This window comes from Microcebus murinus, chromosome 12 (assembly GCF_040939455.1).
Source record: "Microcebus murinus isolate Inina chromosome 12, M.murinus_Inina_mat1.0, whole genome shotgun sequence".
Taxonomy (NCBI): domain Eukaryota; kingdom Metazoa; phylum Chordata; class Mammalia; order Primates; family Cheirogaleidae; genus Microcebus; species Microcebus murinus.
The window spans coordinates 69980478-70002290 of NC_134115.1; the positions used below are offsets into that span (position 1 = coordinate 69980478).

A 21813-nucleotide genomic window follows, 5' to 3' on the forward strand; every position below is an offset into this window, starting at 1 on the left:
GACAGAAGCTTCAGAGCTGCCTGAACTAAGATATTCTGTGGACTTAGATAATGAGAACATCAACAGTGCCCATGAGAGTCTGAAGAAATAGACCTCAACCCCAATTCTCCAGCTCCACTTAATATTCTAAATATTTCCTTGGCATTCTGTGAACTGCAAGTGCACTATATAGTAATAATGCCTTTTTTAGTATCATCATTATTATTTATAATAACAAACAAGGGGGCTGAATAGTTTTTATTTAGTGACATTTAAACTTATTTTTGTGGAAATTATGCCTGGCTATATATAATCTTCTGGACTATCTTGTTCCAGAATATTTTAATATATGGCTACCAAGAGTCTCAGATTATCACATCCCACTTCGTCAGTTCTTAATAAGTGGAATGATAAACAAAAAGATTATTGCAGCCATGAAAACAACCTGGATAGTCATCAAATTTTCCATATTCCCAGACTTAGGGCTTTACATGTGTTTTCCTGTCTTCCTTTCTCTGCAAGAATTGCTGTTCTCAATATGGCTTAAAAGTCACTCCTAGGCCTTCCAGGAGCAGAGTCATTATATCTCAATAAGCCCTCTGTTGCTCTCAGCTGAGCTACTCAACACTTCCGACAAGCTTTAATTATTTTATGTATTCACTTATCTTTCTTCCTATTCAAAAGCCATTTCCATGCAACCAAAGCCCTTACCTGTCCTTTCTACTCCAGGGACATGGTAGGTGCTCAATGAATATTTATTGATCTTAAAAGCAAATGAGTTTCACAGTTAACAAGGCAACCTTCTGACTTTTGTTTGTATTTCAAAGTATGTAGTTAAGATGTCAGTAATGGTAGCTGTCTTACTTAGTTACCACAAATATGTGATTGAGCACCCTGGTTTTTGTGCATTAATAAAGTAATTGAACTTTCAAGGCTACTAGACAGATAAGAGCTTCTGTGTCCCAAGCCATGCCTTTTTAAATCCAAAACTCACAGTCATAGTTGGTAATACATCATTCCACATGTGGCAGTCATTCTACCAATGTAGGAATAGACAGAGCAAAAAGCAAAAAATATGACTAAACTATCAATAGCATTTATTGAGCATTTACGACACACAGGGTACTTAGTATATTTCTTATCCTCATAACAACCCTGAAATGTGGTTGTTTTTTTTCAATCTGACTTTAACAAAAGAAAACAGAGACTAAGAAGTAAAGTGTCTTGTTTAAGAACACACAGCAAGTAACTATCTGAGTGTTGAAGATGAAAATTCAAGTTTGTCACTTCTAAACCTGGTGTTCTTTCCACTATAAAATGCCATTTCTAGAATCTAAATTTGTACCTTTTCACACCCAGAAGATCAAACCACTAGCGAAAACTGTGCCATTACAATAAGGCAGTCTTTTTTTAAAAGGAAAAGCTAAGAAACCAATTCCTTTAGCTTGTTGTCAAGAAGTTTAAAGAAACATTTTTGTTCATGGGGCACTTATACAATTTTATATAATGACTCTGAGAATCATGATTCAATCATTGAGGTTTCAGCATAAATCAAGAGGGAAAATGATAATAAACATCTTTGAGCTAATAATGGAAAACTACCAAAGTCTTCAAGAGGTTACAGGGTTAGCAAAAAAAGATATGAAATCTAAATAACACTTTATTTACTACAAGAACAAGGAACAAATGTTCAGAGTAATTTCTTTCCACCATGAATTCCTAATGAAATGTTGAGATCAGTGTCAAACAGAGTATTGAAACAGGACATGGAATAGATGTCAAAATAAGTCAAACTGGACGAAGTAAGTTAGAAGAAATAGAGCCATATGATTCTTAGTCTTTGCTTTTAAGAATAGTCACTTTTTTTTAAAGCAGTCATATTTAGAAGTTATTCATCATGATGAAATGCCAAATTTTTAAGGTAGAGTAACAGCTCCAATCTGTGTTACACAAAAACAAAAATAATCTCCCCCTTAAAAAAAACATAAAGTGATTTTAAAAACAAGCTTAATTTCAAGATTTCATATTTGCTGTTATTCTCATAGATATGCCAATTTAATTTATAAAGGAATTTTTATTTCAAAGCATCTTTATTCATCAGAATATATCCTCAATTTCCTATTTTCAAAAAGATTATAATCACATTTTTTCTAATTATAAAATACATTCTCTGAAACTTGAAAGATAATAAGAAAGCCTTCTCATAATCCCACAAACCATGATCATTTTTTCTACAAGTAAAAATATGTTTATATATTACATATGTCACAGGTACTTCATGCTTAATTTTAGAATGCTCATACTCTTTTCCCTACTTTGTGCTTTTGTGATGATTAGTATCCATCATGATACCAATTTTACATAATTATTTTTTGAATCATTGTGGCTTTTATTAAATATATGGTTATATATGATTTCATTCATATAGGTTTGTAAAGTTTTTCATATAAACAGATTTGGGAGTCTTTTTTTGGATGATGCCTTTATACTGAGTACTATGATACTAAAATCCCACAACCATCTTACCGCCTGAGTTATCAGAAACATCCACTTTCTGGCCTTACGCAGCAAGACATGAGTTTAGGGTATGGAAACTGCCTTTACTGAAGCTCCCCTGGTCTTGCATTGTATAATAACTCTCTGGGAAAAGAAAGTGCCTTTCAACCTTGCCGGTCTTCAGTTCTAAGTCATCTTCTTTGTTATCATCAGCTGCTTCTCAGAGTGTCACAGCCCTCAAGACTCCTTTTTTTTTTTTTTTTTGAGGATGGTTTATAATTGCCCCAAACCATGGAAACGAAGGACCATCTACAGAGGGCATTTCTCTCTCAGCTCAGCAAGGGTTTGGAGAAGAGGGAGAGGGTTGCCCTATTGAGCCTGCTCTCTTTCCCATGGGCACCCAGATGTGACCCTCTCATGTCTTACACCACCAAGATCCACAGAGCCATTTCTCCTCCCTCCCCCCAGACCATGCCCCAGCCTAGGAAACCCTTCTCCAAAAGTGAGATAGAGAGCTCTTTACAAATTTACTGTATTGGCATAAAAGTTTATACCAGTCTCCCCTCAAGTCTTTCTTTTGGGTATCAAAAGTCCATTTTGAAGGTCAAAAAACAAAAGAGAAAAAGAAAACCTCACTTACTGCTTTGCACCCTTCTTTCTTGCTTCCCCCAAAGACAGTGTGAATGTCCCAGAGAAAAAGCCACCTGCAAGGGAGTAAAGAAAGTACAGTGTTGATATTCCAAAACATCATCCTACTCATTTGATTACTGTCTGCTCCCCAGCAACTGTGGGCAGCTGGAAGGCTGCACCCCAAGGCTTAGAGCCACTTCTCCAACAGTGCAGCCTCAGGGACTCCTTTCTAAATGTGCACACATGAGAGCTATTACTATTTCTGATTATCAGATATGGAGAAATTTGGCTGCAACAAATAGTATCTTTAACAACTTCCAAAGATATGTTTCAATCAAGCAGAAAAAATGCTTTACTTCCAAATGGAATACTGGAGTACTTAGTATAAACTGTTGAATTAAACAGATTTATGATAGCTCTGCAAAAGTGAAAGTTTACAAGGTGTTTTAAAGAAACTGATATCACAAGCCATATAATTTCCACAAGCATTTAAATGTAAGACTGTGCAATTTCTCTGCATCTGATGGTGATGTAAGTGCACACATTGAACACTCAGCCCTCCACCCTCAGTCAAATGGGATGACCAGTGGATATAAAACTAGGGAAAAACCAACATCAGTGTTGGAAAATAGGAAGGGTGCCACACATATGCCCCGCCACACCAGGGAATGTATATTTCATGTAGACTGATGGTAATGAACCTTAGGTGCCATTAGACTCTGCTCATGACTGTCCCTGTGACAAACAAAGAGTAGCAAGGCAGTGGAGGTAGTTGGACACATCATGTAAGACCAATTAATTTGGACAGGAGAAAAAAGACCTTAGAAAAGGAAAATCCAATAGTCAAAATGCTATTTCTGCTACTAGGCTCTTTCCTTAAGCCAGGAGCAGCTTCAAGAAGAAAGTGCTGACAACAGAAGCAAGAAGCAATATGAGATGAGGAGTTCACCCCAAACAGAGCCACCTTGGAGGTCCTAGGTCCTGAAAAGATAACTGCAGGTCCAAACAAGAAGATCATCTTGAAGAGATAGAAATACTTCTTTTAAGATATTGATTCTGAGAAATAAGCACACAGATATGCTCATTTTCATCTCAGAAAGATTCAGGGGGTTTCTGAACCAGTCTGATAACAGAGTTAGCAGTGGAAGAAAACAAAAACAAACAAACATAACTGTCCACACACAAAAAAAAATTATGGCCCCTCTTCTGTGATTATTCCTGAGTGGCATCTGACCCTTCCTATCTAGGTATAGTCCTATGAGCAGTTCTTGTCAAAGAGGTATGAACAGAAGCAAAGCATCTCTTCTGAGCTAGTGTTTTGAAGAAGCAAGTGTGCTTTCTCTACTATGCCTTTCTGTTTTGGCTGTTCAGGGAGGGAAGGAAGCTGGACCCTGAATTGTCAAGTAGAAGGAGAAAAATAAACTTCTGTTTGCTAAGTTGAATGTTGGTGTTTGTTGGTGTCACAGATTTTTTCATTGGCTGCAAGTTCCTCCCCCTTCCAGGATACGTGAACCTTTGCAATGTGACTGCTGCTCCTTCTCCGGGGGAAGGATGGAGTCTGTCTGGCCTTGTGACTTGTTTAGACCAGTGGAATGTGGTGGAAGTAACAATGTGTGAGTTCTGGAGCTCAGGCTTTGAGCTCTTGCCTTAACCTCTTAAAAAGCTCCCATTACTTTGTAAGGAGGCTAGACCAGCTAAGAGCCTGGATAAGAAAGACACTGTGACAACCTGTATCAGGCCTCAGACTGTGCTTGAGGCCACCCACTTATACCCTCTAGCTCCGTGTGAGCAGCTGATAACTGCAGCCATTGGAATAAGCCCAGGAGAAACCAGAGTTGTAAAACTCAGGGGAAAATTACAAATACAGTGGAGACAAAACTTGGGCTAGTCACAGATGCCTCTGTATTGCAAACTTCCAGGTAGAAATGGAGTAATGATTGCAGCATTTTAAGGGAAAAAGATGTGACAAAAAATTTTATAACAACTATTCTGTGTATATGTGGCTGAAAAATTGTACTCAGGAATATATGACATGGAAATTATATCATATATATATGCTTCCAGAAAAGCATATATGGATAAAATTACTTGAAGATTTAACTAAGATTATGGTTAAATTTAAAAATTCAAGATTGTGGTAGAAAGCTGCAGTAGTACAAATAAAACTAAACAAAGAGTTGTTTAAATAATTTTAGATATGGTTTCACAACTTCATACAGATGGTTCTGACAATTCTTAAAAGAGAAGCTACATGATGAATATTATAATCATTTGGGCCACAGTCACAATTTATTATCAATAAAAATTGGAACATATGAGAAAGATACAGACAAGTATATTACATTTATGACACAATGGAAATAACTATAGTTTAATTCTCAACATTACTAATTAAAGAAAATATATTCAATTTTGTAAGAAATTAAAGGAAAAAAACAGGAAATAAAAAGATCATATGTTTTAATTTTTATAAGGAAGACTTTTTGTTTAATGAAGTCCTACTATAGTGATTTCTTAATTATATATAAATATATGTACTGTTATATGTACATGTATATGTACATGCATTATAAAACATAATAGAATCATTAAAAGGATGAACTTGAAATTAACACTAATTTAAAATAAATTTATTATATGTAATAATACAATTTCTCCCTTTCCCTGAAATAAAAACTTTAAGTGAGAGTAAATGATTAAATTTACTGTCAAGGTTTTTGAAAGTGTTGGTTCCACACCTTGCAATATAGTAATCAAAGGTATAATTCTAGATCCATTTTTTATTTCAAACTTTTCATGACTGTAGTAACTGAATAATATCCTCCAGAGAGATAGATAAACTCAAGGGAAAGGAGTGTGTCATTGTTGTACTTAATAATCATGACATTTATGTTCTAGTCCACTCATCAATTATGCAATTGTTTTGTTGAAATTTGGTAGTAAATTTCTACCTTGCATAATATCCATCAATTGTTTTTGTTTTTGCTTTTGAGACAGGGTCTCACTCTGTTGCCAGCGTAGTACAGTGGTGTGATCACAGTTCACTACATCCTTGAACTCCCAGGCTCAAGTGATCTTCTCACCTCAGCCTCCCAAAGTTTCAGAATTATAGGCATAAGTCACCACGCCTGGCCTCATCAATTGTTTTTGTAAAGGAGTCAGTACATGTTATATTTTTATTCTTCAACAAAAGGGTTTAAAATTCCTCTAACACTTTTAAAGAGGATAAAAATTCTATTTTAAGTCTTTTAAGTGTGTTGATATAAGAGATTATTTTTTATAGGTGTAACATTTCTATCGTTTTCAGCAATGTATCACATAGCAATGGAAACACTGGGAAACATTTTCAAACATCCGTTTTAAAAACGTTCTCTATTACCTCATAACGTGGCTGGTGGTGCATTCCTGCCAGGGAAATGGAAAGCATTAACTAGGCCTTTTTGGGGGGAGTGCAGTGCTGGAGGAAAGGGCTGCGGGAGCAGGGAAGACAGAAGGGTTGTCATTATTGTGCTGTGTTTGCATCATGGGCATTATTTTTAACTTGCATTTTTTCTTAAGAAATCATATTAAGATGTTTGTCAAATTTGTGAATTAGTTTAGATAAAAGTAAATTAAATAACCTTTAAATCTACCTAAATGAGCACACTTAAACTCCAGTAAATCAAAAGTGAGCAGAATATAAAAGCGTCCCTGTCATTCACCCTGACTTCAGGAACTCACTCTCTTCCACCTTGCTTCCTATGAATAAACGACAAACATCCGTCTTTCCTGTGGACCTGAGCAAAGTACTGGTGACAATTCATACCAAACGTGAGTAAAACTTAATATTTTAATTTCTAAATTGAAAAAACAGTATTTTCTTCTGGGACTCTGGTGAATGTTACCACTTTGTAAACCAGCTAGAGTATACGCATCCCGCTTTGGAGAACAAAGCTACAACAAGGAAATAAATCAGTATGGAAGCATAACATTTAGAAAGAAGAATGTAAAATTAGACAAAGCATATCAATCGTGGCAATTAATATAAATGGTCAGAAATTAAATCTTAACTATAGAAGATACCTCCAAAACTAAAGTATTAAGTTATTTTAAAAGCTTAAAAACACAAAGATAGAGAAAGACACACTTGTTTTAGCAAGTCCAAACAAAAACGAAGTACTAGTCACAATAATAGCAGACAAAAGACAGTAGATAGCAAGTAGCATAAAACAGGGCAGGGAGTATCACTGCATACTGATAAAAAGCACAGTCTGTAAAGTTCTCAAAAATGAAAGTGCATATATGTTAGAAATTCTAGGCAAAATGTATAGAAACCAGACTATGAGAGACTTTAGAATATCACCAAGCCTTGGCTGTTTAAGTAGATAAAAACCAACTGAAGATATAGAAGATTTGAATACTCAAGTTAATAAGTTAATTTAATACACTCAGAGTGATTTCAAGGAATAAAACAGAGAATATACCTTCTTTCCAAGACCCTATGGAACATTTACAAATATAGATCATATATTTGGCTGCAAAAACTAAGACAAAATAAATACCCCAAAGCAGGAGTTGTGTAGGTCATGTTCTGTGATTTTAAGTGTCAAAATTGATAACTTAGTCTAACTGGCCTTTTATTATAAGCCATTCCTTCAAAATCATAGTTTTCCACCAAAATGTCATAGAAAATGCTGCGAACTAGGGATATATAAATTTATTATGCTCTTGAAATATTCCTCTTCTGCTCATTCCATGGAAAAAGATGATTCAAGGCTTAGGCTATTTCATCATTGAAGAAATACATGCTTATTATTAGGAGGTTAATCAATAAAAGTGTAAAGAAAAAGGGTAAAAATCATCCATGACCACACTACCCAGAGATAATTTTGATTTTACTATTCAAGGTTTTTGTTCCCTCACAGCATAGAGTCATAATGTAAACTTATAATTTTTTATTCATTAATTAATATATCACAAACAGCTTTCCATGCCACTAAATAATAAGTCTACATTGTCATTTTAAAAATAGTGATCTCTCACAGTGTATGGATAGTCCAGGAATTATTTTACCAATTCTCTATCAAATTCTTTTTTTCATTCATCTGTTAACACTTGATCAGATATATTCCTCGTATAAGTTCCAATTTGTCACTTGGTGTAAATATTCTGTATTTGTTTTGTTGTTGCTATTGTTTGTTTGGTTTGGTTAAGCTTTTGCATTTTTTTTTGTTGGTTTGGTTTGGTTTCAATAAGATAGTCTTCATTTTTATATAATCATATCTGTCATCTTTTTCTTTTATATTTTCTGATTTTGATGTCATCTTTAAAAATGCCTTATATAACCCCAAATTATAGAAATACTTGCCCATATTTTCTTCCAGTTTTAAATTTACTTTTTAAGCTATTTTCTAAAATTTGAAATGTATTCTGGTGTAAGGCATGAGGCTGGGATACAGGATAGCAAGGGATTAATAGAATAAACCCAGACCCAACACTGACTGGCTTCAAATTCCAGCTCTACTCCTGACCACCTCTGTGACCCTGGACAAATTACTTAGCTTATTTGTGTCTCAATTTCCTCATGTATAAAATGGTGATAATAATAGCATCTACTTATAGGATTCCTGTGAAAAATGTTAATTGGTATAAAGTGTATAGAGTAATACTTAACACATAGCACTAGCTATCATTTTTCCAAATGACAACCTATTCACTGAATATCTTTTGCCTTCATCCCTAATTTGAAATCTCATTTTTATTATTTATTAAAATCTGGTATACTATCTGTCTGTCTGGTCCTATCCCTATGCCAACACTATTTAAGTGACTCTGACTTTTTAAGGTACTTTTGTACCTCTTGGTGTAGGTATAACATCATTGTTATTCTTTTCCAAAGTATTCTTGACTAACTCTACTCTGATATTTTTCTAGATGAACTTGAATATAACTCACCAAATTCTAAGAATCACTTCATTAGGATTCTAATTGTGATTACATTAAATTTATGTATTGATTTAGGGGTAATTAGATTTTTTTTTTTTTTTCATGAGACAGAGTCTCCCTCTGTTGCCTTGGCTAGAGTGCAGTGGCATCATTGTAGCTCACTGCAATTTCAAACTCCTGAGTGCAAGTGATATTCCTGCCTCAGCCTCTTAAATAGCTGGGACTACAGGTATGCACCACCACACACAGATTATTTATTCTATATTTTATAGAGACTGGGTCTTGTTCTTGCTTAGGCTGGTCTCTAACTCTTGACCTCAAGGGATCCTATAGCCTCAGCCTCCCAAAGTGCTAGGATTACAGGCATGAGCCAGCATGCTGGCTGGTAATTATTTAATAGGATTTTTATATAAAAATAACTTTAATAATAAATGGAAGCCTGCATTTTCCAAAATATATTTGGAGCATTGTCTAATTTGAAACTTAAAAAATGGGCTTTTTTAGGGGGTGTGAGTAGGCATGTATTGCCCCCATTTAATTGAGAGTAAACAAAACAAAGCTAAAAAAGGCTACAGAGCTCACAGTGGTAAAAAGTGGTAGAGTCAAGATTTATATCTGAATAAGTTAAGTTATAGAATCCATGCTCTTTTTGTTATACTCTGCTAGAATAGGATTAAAAGAGGCATTAACCAGGGCCTCAAGAAGTGTTGCTGGGAACCTCAGTTCTAATTTGAACACACGTGTTCTCCATTTGGGGCCTCAGTTCCCTTCGCTTGATTATGTCACGTGCCAAATCTCTTCTTGCTCTGTGACACTCTCTAGTTAAAGCTATTTATCATCTTAAACATGATGTCAAAATTCAGGCTACTTTACTAGGTTCCCAAGATATAACCCAAATATTAATTTGGGTTATTCAATTTACCTTTAACTAATATGTGGTTAATTAGTCTCATTAGGCCAGGCAAGGTGACTCAGACTTGTTATCCCAGTGCTTTGGGAAGCCAAGGCAGGAGGATCACTTGGGGCCAGGAGTTCGAGACCAGCGTAGGCAACATGGTGAGACTCCCGTCTCTCTATATATATAAAAAAAATTAGTCTCATTAAATGAATAATATCATGACTAATGAAATGGCTGCACAAAAGGCTACTAGAATGTTGTCCTGAGCTCTCTGATGTTTATACCTGCTTATAGACAATTGGAAAAGAATAAATAAATCTCCAAAATGATTTAAAAATATTGTTTTTGTAAAACACTGATCTTGTTCATTCACCCTAGATCTCAAAATTATGAATCTTCTTAAGTAATTCAGATTGCTGGAGTATTTTAATGTTTTTACTCTCCCTGGATAAAAAGTTATTGAGAGGGAGGATCAAGATGGCGGACGAGAAACACCGCCAGAAAGAGTGTCTCTGCAGAAAAGACAGATTCTAGCAGAAATTAAATGCTAGAAAAAAGATGCAAGAAGGCAAGCATACAGCAGACGAGGGCCGGAAGGAGGGTTACCTGAGACCCCGGGAGACTCCACGGGAGGAGGCTACGGAGGAGAACTGGAAGCTGAGACCACCAGAGCAGCCCGGAGACCAGTGGGAAGGGTAGGTGGATAAATCACCTTTCCCCTCCCCTGCATTTGGGACTGCTGGTGGGCTCCCCAGCGGCTGGAGAGACCTGCAGACACCAGCCCAGAGACGACCGCCGCCAGCTAGCAGTGAGCCTGTAGCGGATGTGGCACCAGACTCCCAACTCCCTCGGGGCACCTCCGTGTGCACAGACCCAGCCGCGCGGCAGGCGCCATATTGCCTCCTCCTCCCCTCCGCCAACCCTACCCGCGGCTGCCCAGAGAGACAGTACAGCCACCAGCCAAAGGCACCTCCAGGGAACGGGACCTTCCCTTTTGGGACCCTACAGCTGACTCAGGGGAACTCAGACTGTGAGCTCCCTACCCGCCAGCTCTCCCAGGTGCTGCTGGCATGGTGTTCCCACCAGAATGGTGCTGACTCAGAGGCTGAGAGACACAGACACAGCTTGGGCTCCCTGTGGGTGAATTGGGACCAGAAATCCTCTCCCGGTGGGGATACAGTTTGAACTCTGGGACCCAGAGGTCAGACCTGCAGACCAGATCCCCTGCACCAAGGTCTAGCATTGCCCGGGGCACAGAAGGGATATTTGTGAACAGCCTGCTGAGGTGTGTGCCCCCAGGGGAAGATCAGTGTCCTAGAGGGCAACCCTCCCCCCAAAGGGAGGCCGTGTGCCCAGCCCAGGTGGCGTTCCAGTGCAGGGAACCTCCCCGCCGGCATCACAGTCCGGGGGGGCCTGGTGGTGTGTGGTCTCGCCTGCTGGCAGAGGCCCAGGAGTAGCTGCAGAGTTGGGGAGGGTGGAAAGAAGCGAGGCCCGCTCCAGACTGTGGGTCTCAGACAGCCCCATCCCCACACCCAGACTTTCTGGCTGAGCGGGACCATTCCAGCCCCACCCTGACAGCTTTTCCTGGAAGCAGAGAACAGAACTTTGATCCCTGCTAACGACATTGGTGGTGCCTGAGGGCAGGCTTACCCAACCCAGCTCCGCCCAGAACAAGAGCTGGTAACAGGACACAAAACTAACAGCATAGCCTGTTCCTCACAGCAAGCACCACCTACTGACAGGGACGGCATCCTGCACAGCCTTTTCACGGCACCCACTGACTCATTATACAGGGAGAGGTCGAATCTCACCCACAGACACCACCTAACGCCTCAGAAACTAAACAAGGCATGTGAATACCCAAACAAAAACCTAAAGGAAAGAAACAACAACTGATCGACATGGAAAGAAATCAGCAAAGGAACTCAGGAAATATGAAGAACCAAATGGAAAACACACCCCCAAAGAGGAGCACCAGCCCCCTAGAAACGGACACCAACCCAAATCAGGCAACCAAAATGACAGAAGAGGAATTTCGTATGTGGATCATAAGAACACTCACCGAGCTGCAACAACAACTCAATAACCAACACAAAGAAACCACAAAAAACCTCCAGGATCTGAAAAAAGAAATAGACACAATGAAGAAAAGTTTAACCAAACTCCTGGAAATGAAGAATCAATTCAGGGAACTACAAAATACAGTGGAAAATCTCAAGAACAGGGTAGATCAAACAGAAGAAAGAATCTCAGAGATTGAAGATAACACCCTCCAACTAAATAAAACCATCACAGAGATAGAGCAGAAAAACAAGAGAAAAGAGCAAAGCCTACAAAAGATGTGGGATTATGTGAAGAAACCTAATGTGAGGGTCATAGGGTTACCAGAAGGGGAAGAGGACAACACCCAAGGGTTGGACAAGCTATTTGAAGATATAATAGAGGAAAATTTCCCAGGCCTTGCTCAAAATCTCAATATACAAGTTCAAGAAGCTCAGAGGACCCCTGGGAGATTCAATGCAAACAGGAAGACGTCATGACATGCAGTCATCAGACTGACCAAAATATCAACTAAAGAGGCCCTTCTAAGAGCTGTAAGACAAAAGAAGCAAATGGCATACAAGGGAAAGCCAATACGAATAACACCAGACTTCTCTAATGAGACTTTACAAGCAAGGAGAGACTGGGGCCCCATTTTCACTCTTCTGAAACAAAACAATGCCCACCCTACAATCTTATTCCCTGCAAAACTAAGCTTCATATATGAAGGAGAAATAAAGACATTCTCAGACAAGCAAAGTCTCAGAGAATTCACCAAGACAAGACCAGCCCTACAAGAAGTACTCAAAACAGTGTTACTGCATGGAACACCGTAATAAAAACTCACGAATATAAAAACAACCAAAACCCAAAGATTAAAGGCCAGATAATACAATGGCTCAAGACAGAAATCAAAGCAACAACATCCAACCCAACAGAATGAACAGTAATCTACATTACCTATCAGTTCTCTGAATAAATGTGAATGGCTTAAACTCTCCACTCAAGAGACATAGGCTGGCTGAAAGGATAAGAAAATACAGGCCAAGTATATGCTGTCTTCAGGAAACACATCTAACCTGCAAGGATGCATATAGACTAAAAGTAAAAGGATGGAGTTCAGTATTCCAGGCAAGTGGTAGCCAAAAGAAGCCTGGCGTGGCAGTTCTAATTTCAGATGATTTAGTTTTTAAAGCAACAAAAGTAGTGAAAGACAAAGAGGGTCATTATATAATGATGAAGGGCACACTTCAACAAGAAGAGATAACAATTTTAAATATATATGCACCCAACTTAGGTGCACCCAGATTCATAAAGCAAACCTTACTGGATCTAAGCAAATGGATTAATAGCAACTCCATAATCACCGGAGATTTCAACACCCCACTGACGGCACAAGACAGATTCTCCAAACAGAAAATTAATAAAGAAATAATAGACTTAAACAAAACTTTGGAACAACTGGGTCTGACTGACATCTACAGGACATTCTACCCAAAATCCACTGAATATACGTTCTTCTCATCAGCTCACGGGACATTCTCTAAGATTGACCATATCCTAGGACACAAAGAAAATCTCAAGAAATTTAAAAAAATAGAAATCATACCATGTACCTTCTCAGATCACAGTGGAATAAAAGTAGACATCAACCCTAACAGAAACACACATTTCTACACAAAAACGTGGAAATTAAACAACCTCCTACTAAATGATTACTTCATAAATGAAGAAATCAAGATAGAAATAAAAAAATTCTATACTCGTACACTGCTGGTGGGACTGCCAATTAGTTCAACCTCTGTGGAAAGCAATATGGAGATATCTTAAAGCGATACAAGTGATTCTACCATTTGATCCAGCAATCCCATTGCTGGGCATCTACCCAAAAGATCCAATGACACGCTACAAAAAAGACACCTGCACTCGAATGTTTATAGCAGCACAATTCATAATTGCAAGGCTGTGGAAACAGCCCAAGTGCCCATCAATCCAAGAATGGATTAATAAAATGTGGTATATGTATACCATGGAGTACTATTCAGCTCTAAGAAACAATGGTGATATAGCACATCTTATATTTTCCTGGTTAGAGCTGGAACTCGTACTATTAAGTGAAGTTTCCCAAGAATGGAAAAACAAGCACCACATATACTCACCAGCAAATTGGTATTAACTGAATAGCACCTAAGTGGTCACATAGGTACTGCAGTAATAGAGTATTGGGCAGGGGGAAGGGGGGTGGGTATATACATATATAATGAGTGAGATGTGCACCATCTGGGGGATGGTCATGCTGGAGACTCAGACTTGTTGGGGGAGGGGGGAAATGGGCATTTATTGAAACCTTAAAATCTGTACCCTCATAATATGCTGAAATAAAAAAAAAAATTAAAAAAAAAAAAGCTATTGAGGCTGTTGGCTAATAAGCCTAAGTCTAAAATCCACACTTCCTAAAATATAAGTTATTTTAGGATGATTTTGCATAGCTTAGTGCTATAATTGGGAAAGCCAAATATTTTTAAGTGTCATATCTGTATTCTCACCCCATCATGTTTATCCAGGCATCAGCAATGATATGTTCTTTTCTTTCAACCCACAAACCACAGGCAAATATACTCTCCCATTCTACAGGAAAGCAGAATGTGGTAGCACTTTGAACAAATGAAAGAGGTTAGGATAAAATCTGAAACTGGAACTTTTTAAAACTGAAATGCCCAGTGCAGATATACTGAGCTAATGGCCAAGAGCAAATATAACCTTACTAAGGGAAACACAATCCCCTTCTAACACCCATAAAGTGCTCCATGGGGAATTCGTGTGCCTTTGGGTATATGCTAAGATTGGCGCTCAGAGAATCCTCTCTGCTTGAAAGGGGCAGAAATTATGTGAGCTTTATGTTAAACCATGTTAGAAGAATTGTAGTAGAATTTTGAGTTAATCTTTGTGACTAATTAAACCTTTAAAATTTATTGAAGCCATATATCTGAACTTTCACACCAAGGGACCTAGACATGGGTGCTTTTCTACTTAGGAAATGTGTGTCCTTAGCCAAGTTATTCAGTTTGATAGGCCTACATTTCTGTAAAGAAAAAAAAATTAAAGGTAAAGGGTATCTCTGAGTTTCTCTTCAGTTATGGTTCAGTGATAAGAACTATTAATATTAGGTAGGAAACTTGGGTTCAATATTAGTGTATTCTATCTTCATGGCCCTGAAAACACCATTAAAATACTCTGTTCTTCCATTTTCACATCTATGAAATAGTGACTATGATACCTACACCATAGAGTTGTTAATGTTAGCTGAGATCATGGGGAAATGACTGAGCATGATGCAAACATGTTATGCCTGGGACATGGTTGATCAAATAGAACTGTCTTCAATTAAGGGAATGCCCTATATCTATGCTATCTAATGTAGCAGCCACTCGCCACATGTAGCCATTGCATACCAAAATAAGGCTAATGATATTAAAGAACTGAATTGTTAACTTTATTTAATTTTAACTTGTTTTAATTAAAATAGACATGTGACTATTGAATACTTCAGGCCTAGACATATATATATATATACACACACACATAATGTATGTATATACACATTAATACACATACATATTAATATATATACATGCACACATATACACACACATGCATATGTATACAGTATATACAAATGTTTTTTGTAATATAGGGTTGGTTTGGTTTTCGGTGGTGGTGACAACAATGGGTAACCTATATGTTGTTTATTTTAGCGTCTAGAGTCTATCTAGGTGAATGTGAAATTTAGCGTGTTGTCTATGATCATTAATTAAATAAAATATGTTCAAATAAAATTCTAGAGATTAAATATTTTTTAATGACATATTCACATTTTCACCCATATCCCTAGCCACTCCTGTTCTATTTCATGGTGTGCATTCCAAAAGTAACATGTAATCTTAGATGTCAATAAATTATACAAGCAGTGGCAATGTTCTCTTTCCACAGCACAACTATAAACAGAGAAATCTATGAAATGCTGACACTTATTTCTATTTAGTATTGTATCTAACCTAGAGACAATATGCAAATATGTATTTTACTATGAGTTTTTTTTTTCCTACTTAAACAAGGTGTGTGTAATAGAAGAATTTCCCAGCGTAGTAAGTTTTTTCATTGTCTGTTTGCTACAAAAGGTTTTAAGGGTTTACTGTATGCCAGCTTTTATGTAAGTGCTTGGGTGAAGAGATTAATAAGACACAATTTCCTGCTTAAAGAGTGCTAGAGTTAAATAGGTGCACATATACAAATAGTTTAAATACATTTGAAAAATAATACTGTATCTTGTTTTTAGAAATGTACAAGGTCTAGAGGAGGCTAAGATAGAAGAACAGGGAACTCTCTCTGGGGTCCTTGAAACTTTCTCTTGGGAGAAAGTTTCTCCCAAGAGAAAACTTTCTCAAGAAAATTTTTCTCTTGAAACTTTCTCATGGGATGTTTACCTGGGACTTGATGGGTGAGTAGGAGTTTATCACTGATCAATGGAGAAAGGGAAATCTAGAAAGAGAGAAAGGGGGGAGAAAAAGGTTCTGAGGCATGAAAAGCAGGGCACATTTGAGAAACTGCACATGATTTCCATCCCTAGAAAGATGTCTTAGAACTGCAATATTTGAATACCTAATCAAACTCCTCTCACACAATCGGCCATTCCTGTTCTTCAAGTCACTTTCTTTTCATACCATAAATTAATTAGTCTTATCTCTCTTATAACTTGATAGTTTCTTGGTTTTCTTCTTTTATGAAAATGCTTTGGCTATCTTTAATGGAAAAAATCATGAACATCTTCCAGTTTCTCTTTTACTGAGGTGGAAATTTGATTGAGTCTTACCCATTTGTAGCACACAGCTGATAAGTGTGGTTTATGTTGTGTGACATCATGTATCCTTCACTAGGGAAACAGTCTGTGTGTTTTGTATGGGAGTCCACCCAATTCCCAACTCCTATTGTTTCATAAAGCTGGACACAGGGCCTGGTTCTTTGCATATCTCTGTGAGGAAAAGGCATATTGAAGGGTTTGGATGGTGAAAATGTGGACTCCTACCCCAGCTCTGCCATTTCTTTTCTGTGAGATTTTAGCAAGTCACTCATCTTTCTGAGCCTCAGTTTCCTCATCTAGAAAAATGGATGTCCATGGATTGGATTACTTGGGTCTATGTAAGGAACAAGAATGACTCATGCACATGAAAAGTCTAGGTAAACTCTCAACTTTTTTGAGGATGTCTTAAGATCAGAGAAATATTAATTCCTAGGAATGAAAAAAATTGATGACCCCTAGCTCATTCAAAATTACCAGTCTTTGGGTGGATTTTAATCTACCACATTAAGTCAGTTTATGAAACTCAATGGCAGCACATATGATGATGTAAAAATCACACACAAGTCCTGGGCAGCAAATGTTCCTGAACTGTTAATATGTTCATGATGATTTTATAGTGAGAAACAACACAATTAGGAAACAGAGATCAAATGCCCAACAATTGCTCAAAAAACCTTTTGGGAATCTACCACCTTAGGTCATAGTAGAGACAAACGTAGGGGCTTAAGGATATTTCATTGCAGGGGCTTGTCTTCTCTCTCTGTTGGTGGGAGTCACCATGGTGCACTTGTGACTGTGTAGCACCTCCATCTCTGTCTGTTTTTCAGCTCCCTTTTGCCTTTATTATCCCAATAGTGTGGCCAATATCTAGGGTTTTGTTCATAGACTCATTTTGGCAAGATGTCTACACTCACGCTTCATAAGGAACCCATCTATCCATTGTACTGGGGGTCCTAGCCAGAGCAATAAGACAAGAAGAGAAGTAGAAGTCCTGAAAATAGGGGTGAAAATAAAATTGTCTTCTATTCACACAAGGCATAATTGTTTACATAAAAAATATTAAGAAATCTCCCCTTCTCACAAGCTACTAAAACTATGAAGTGAATTTATCATGGTCACAGGATATAAGGTTGATGTACAAAAGCAATTATATGTCTAAATACCAACAACAAGTAATTAGAAAATAAAACAAAAAATTGGTCATTAAATATAAAATGTCTGATTTCCAATCAAAAGTGTAGTTTATTATATCTCAAACAAGATGCAGTACCATTAATCAAAGTGTATGCCTAAACTATCTACACAGTTTTGCCATCTTAACAGCAGTTTGTTTATGCCATCAGCAAAGAAGCCTGGAGAGCGAGTGGCAATGAAATTATAAAAGGTACTTTCCACAGCTTGTTGAGAATTGACTATTTTTCCATGCAAGAAGAAGTCCAAAGCCTGGAATAAGCGGTAGTCAGTTGGTGCAAGTTCTGGTGAATATGGTAGATGACAGAGAGTTTCCAAGTATAGCCTCTGTAGTTTGAGCAGCATTGTTTGTGCAACATGTGGTTAAGTGTTGCCTTGCAAGAGGATTGGCCTGTCTCTGTTGACCAGTCTTGACTGCTTAATTGCAATCCTCATCATTTCGTCCAACTGGTTGCAATAGACATCTGTTATAATTGATTGACCAGTTTTCATGAAGCTGTAATGGATAATACATACCAGTGCTGGACCACCAAAGAGACACCATTAGCATTTGGATGAATATTTGGTTTCGGACTGTTTCTTACACTTCATCTTTATCGAACCATTGTGTCAAACGCTTGTAATTGTCAAAAAGAATCAATTTTTCATCACACATAACAATAGGAAAGATAAATGGTTTGCCTTTATGTCATGACAGCAAAGAAAGGCAAGCTTCAAGAGGATTTTTCTTATGATGCTTATTTAATTCATGCAGAACCCATCTATCTAGCTTCTTTACCTTGCCCATTTGTTTCCAATGGTCCAATATTGTTGGAATAGTATCATCAAACCTTGCTGTTAATTCACATGTAGGTTGAGATGGATTCGTTTCCACTACAACTTTCAACTCATAATTATTCACCTTGGTCTCTGGTCGTCCACATGGCTCATTTTCAAGATTAAAATCACCAGAACAGAACTTCGCAAACCATTGTTGTACTGTGAGCTCATTAGACACATCCTTCCCAAACACTCCATTGATATTTTGAGCGGTCTATGCTGCATTGATTCCATAATACAAATATTTTACTTATCCATGGTTTCATAAAAATTGCTCTAAAAAAATGTTAAATGTAATCACAAGCCAAAACATATGTTTGGAAGACTGAAGATGTACCATCACAATAAAAATAAAATAAGACGTGTCAAAGTGAAATGTCAGAGATATCAACTGTCAAACTTAGTACTTAAGGAAATCAGACATTTCATACTTAAAAATATAGCATACTTATTAATGGTATTAATATTAATACTTTATAAATAATAGCATCAAATACATAAAATACTTGGAATTAAATTCATTTTAAAAGAGTACTTTTGAGGTTATGGAAATGTTCTATATTTCTATTTGAAACATACCTTTCCTCATTCAAGCACCATTTTAGAGAAACAGGCTTAGACCAGTAGAACAACTTGCCCATATTCATATATCTTGTCTGTGTAATAACAAAGATGGATTCTCTGTCTCCCAACTATAAATGTACTACCTTTCCCAGTGGTCACATTGGCAGACACCCTGTAGCCTTTTGGGGCTAGAGAATAAAATTAATCTCCAAGACCTAACCAAGAGGGGGAGATCCCAGGGGGCTTTGCAATGATAAACCACAACTGGGCCCTTAAAACTCCTGGCCTAATATCAACCATTTCCCACCACTTTTGGCTTCAGACTTGATAGTTGTGAAATTTCAAGTACAGATTCTTTCTGGATATTAGGGCAAAGAAGGAATTCTTCAAGGGTTTTCCCCATAATTTTATAAGGAAATGGGGACTCTATACTAACAAACTAATGTACTTCACTCCTTTGAATGCTCTTTTTTTTTTTATGATGAGTGACTTGTATGCAAATTATAACCTAAGTTCTTTCTTCCCAAGCTTCTATAGTTTTTCAGTTTTCAGCTTTTTATTTCCTGCAATGTCAAAATAACCAGTTAAAGCCAAGCTCTTGCATAGTTTGTGCCAAGATGAGATTTATTTTAAAAAATCATATCTAAATTACTTCATGAAATAATGTTCCTATTTGCCTCCAAGCTGCTGTCATGGCTGAGGCCAAAAGCTTGGCTAAGAAGAAGAAAGAAGACTGAGCCAGGGGTCTCCAGAGAAATAGTGGAGTAGAAACCAGCTCCGGGAAGAACCCTCAATGGACATCTTATTATTTCATATTTTCCTCTAAAAGGTATAGGTGTTATCCTTCCAGAGTTCATTTCCTAATCAGAGTCTGAGTCTACAAAGAATCAGGAGGCCCAAAGTCATGTACCCCAGCCCCCAGCTCTCATCTGAACTTATTCTGATGAAAATGAAATATGAGGGAAGCATGTTAGCTTTCTTAGACTAAGTAACATGACCCTTATTATCAAATTTTGTCATTCATTTTTTTAACAAACATTCTCTGAATGCCTGCTAAGTTTTAGGGAACTATATATAAACATATGCATAAAAGACTTAGTCTCCACCTTTAAGACAACACATTCTGATGGGAGTGATAATGTTAAAAACAGATTATTGCAGTACAAAGTGACAAGAAGTATTAATATTACTGTTCTAAATGTGGATTAGTGGTACTTTGAGAGTTAGTGGTATATCATCCTTTTCATTTTCATTTGTTTATTCATTCTTTATTCACTCAGCAAACTTTCACCAAGTAACTATAGCACATAATGTGCTAGACATTACTCTGGCATCCACAAAAATGAATTGGATAAAATTGTGCACACAAAGAGCTTTCATTGACAATTTCGAGAGACAATGCACATGCTGGATATTTTCTGTTGCCTCTCCAGATCCATCATCCACCTTCCCATTCTGTGACCCATAAAGCTCGCCTTTAATGGACTCTAACATTGACGAATTTTTATCCAGAATGTATTTTCTGTAAATAGACCACTATACGATTTGAATTCCTTAATCAATATTCTTTATAGCATAGTGCAACTAAATGCACTTTCTATTTTAATATTTTATTTAAATAATGTCTACAAGGTCTTTTCCATATACCACAATAAAGATATTTTTGATTTATCAGGTTTTTCCCCTTGTATTAAATTTTACAAATTATACCTTCTTCCATTGTGTTTGTTGCTATTATTTCTACTAACTTAATTTTTGTAAAATTTGAATAAAATTTTGCAGAAAAAAAATCTCATTAAGGTAATTTAATCTTTTGTCAATTTTTAATCACTAATAAGCTTAAATATATGTTTTGCTGTTATTAATATTATTTTATACAGATTATCTCTACCCACAATAGTTATAATTTCATCATCTAAAAATAAAATTAATACTTATAAAGGTGGCTTCATTTCAGAACTTTTAATTTTACCTAAGTAAGATAAAAATGGCAACATCAAAATGATGGGGTCAAAATATTTTGCTTTACATTTTGCAGCTTCCTGGATTTATACATTTATAAAAGCACTTAGCACAGTATATTGAGGCTTATGTCTGCCTCCCTCAGGGAAATAGGAGCTCCTCGAGGATTGAAAGTACGTATTATTCATGTCTGGTCCAACCTGTCCAAGATGGTGTTGAGCAGATATAGGTTGATTGTAGAGTCATTCATTTTTTGGTTTTATTTATACTGCCCAATATGTATGTTTTTTTCAGGTGTTTCCTTTAAAGAAGTGACCAGTACAGTATTGTTGACATTCTTAAATGCAGGGACTCCTGAAGCATAGCCAGCCCTAGCATCCACTTACTTTGATTAACTCTCTTCCTCCTCTTTTCACAATTTATCCTCATTTATCCACACTCTTTCCCAGGC

General features: G+C 36.9%; 1 protein-coding gene across 1 annotated transcript in view; it reads right to left on the reverse strand.

Moving 5' to 3' along the window:
* LOC142874245 (uncharacterized) overlaps positions 1-21813 on the reverse strand; it is a 680900-nt gene that overhangs the window by 256185 nt on the left and 402902 nt on the right. Inside the window, exon 3 of the mRNA XM_076008430.1 lies at positions 3116-3179. Coding sequence (XP_075864545.1) covers positions 3116-3179 — 64 coding nt within the window. The remainder of the gene's footprint in view (positions 1-3115; positions 3180-21813) is intronic.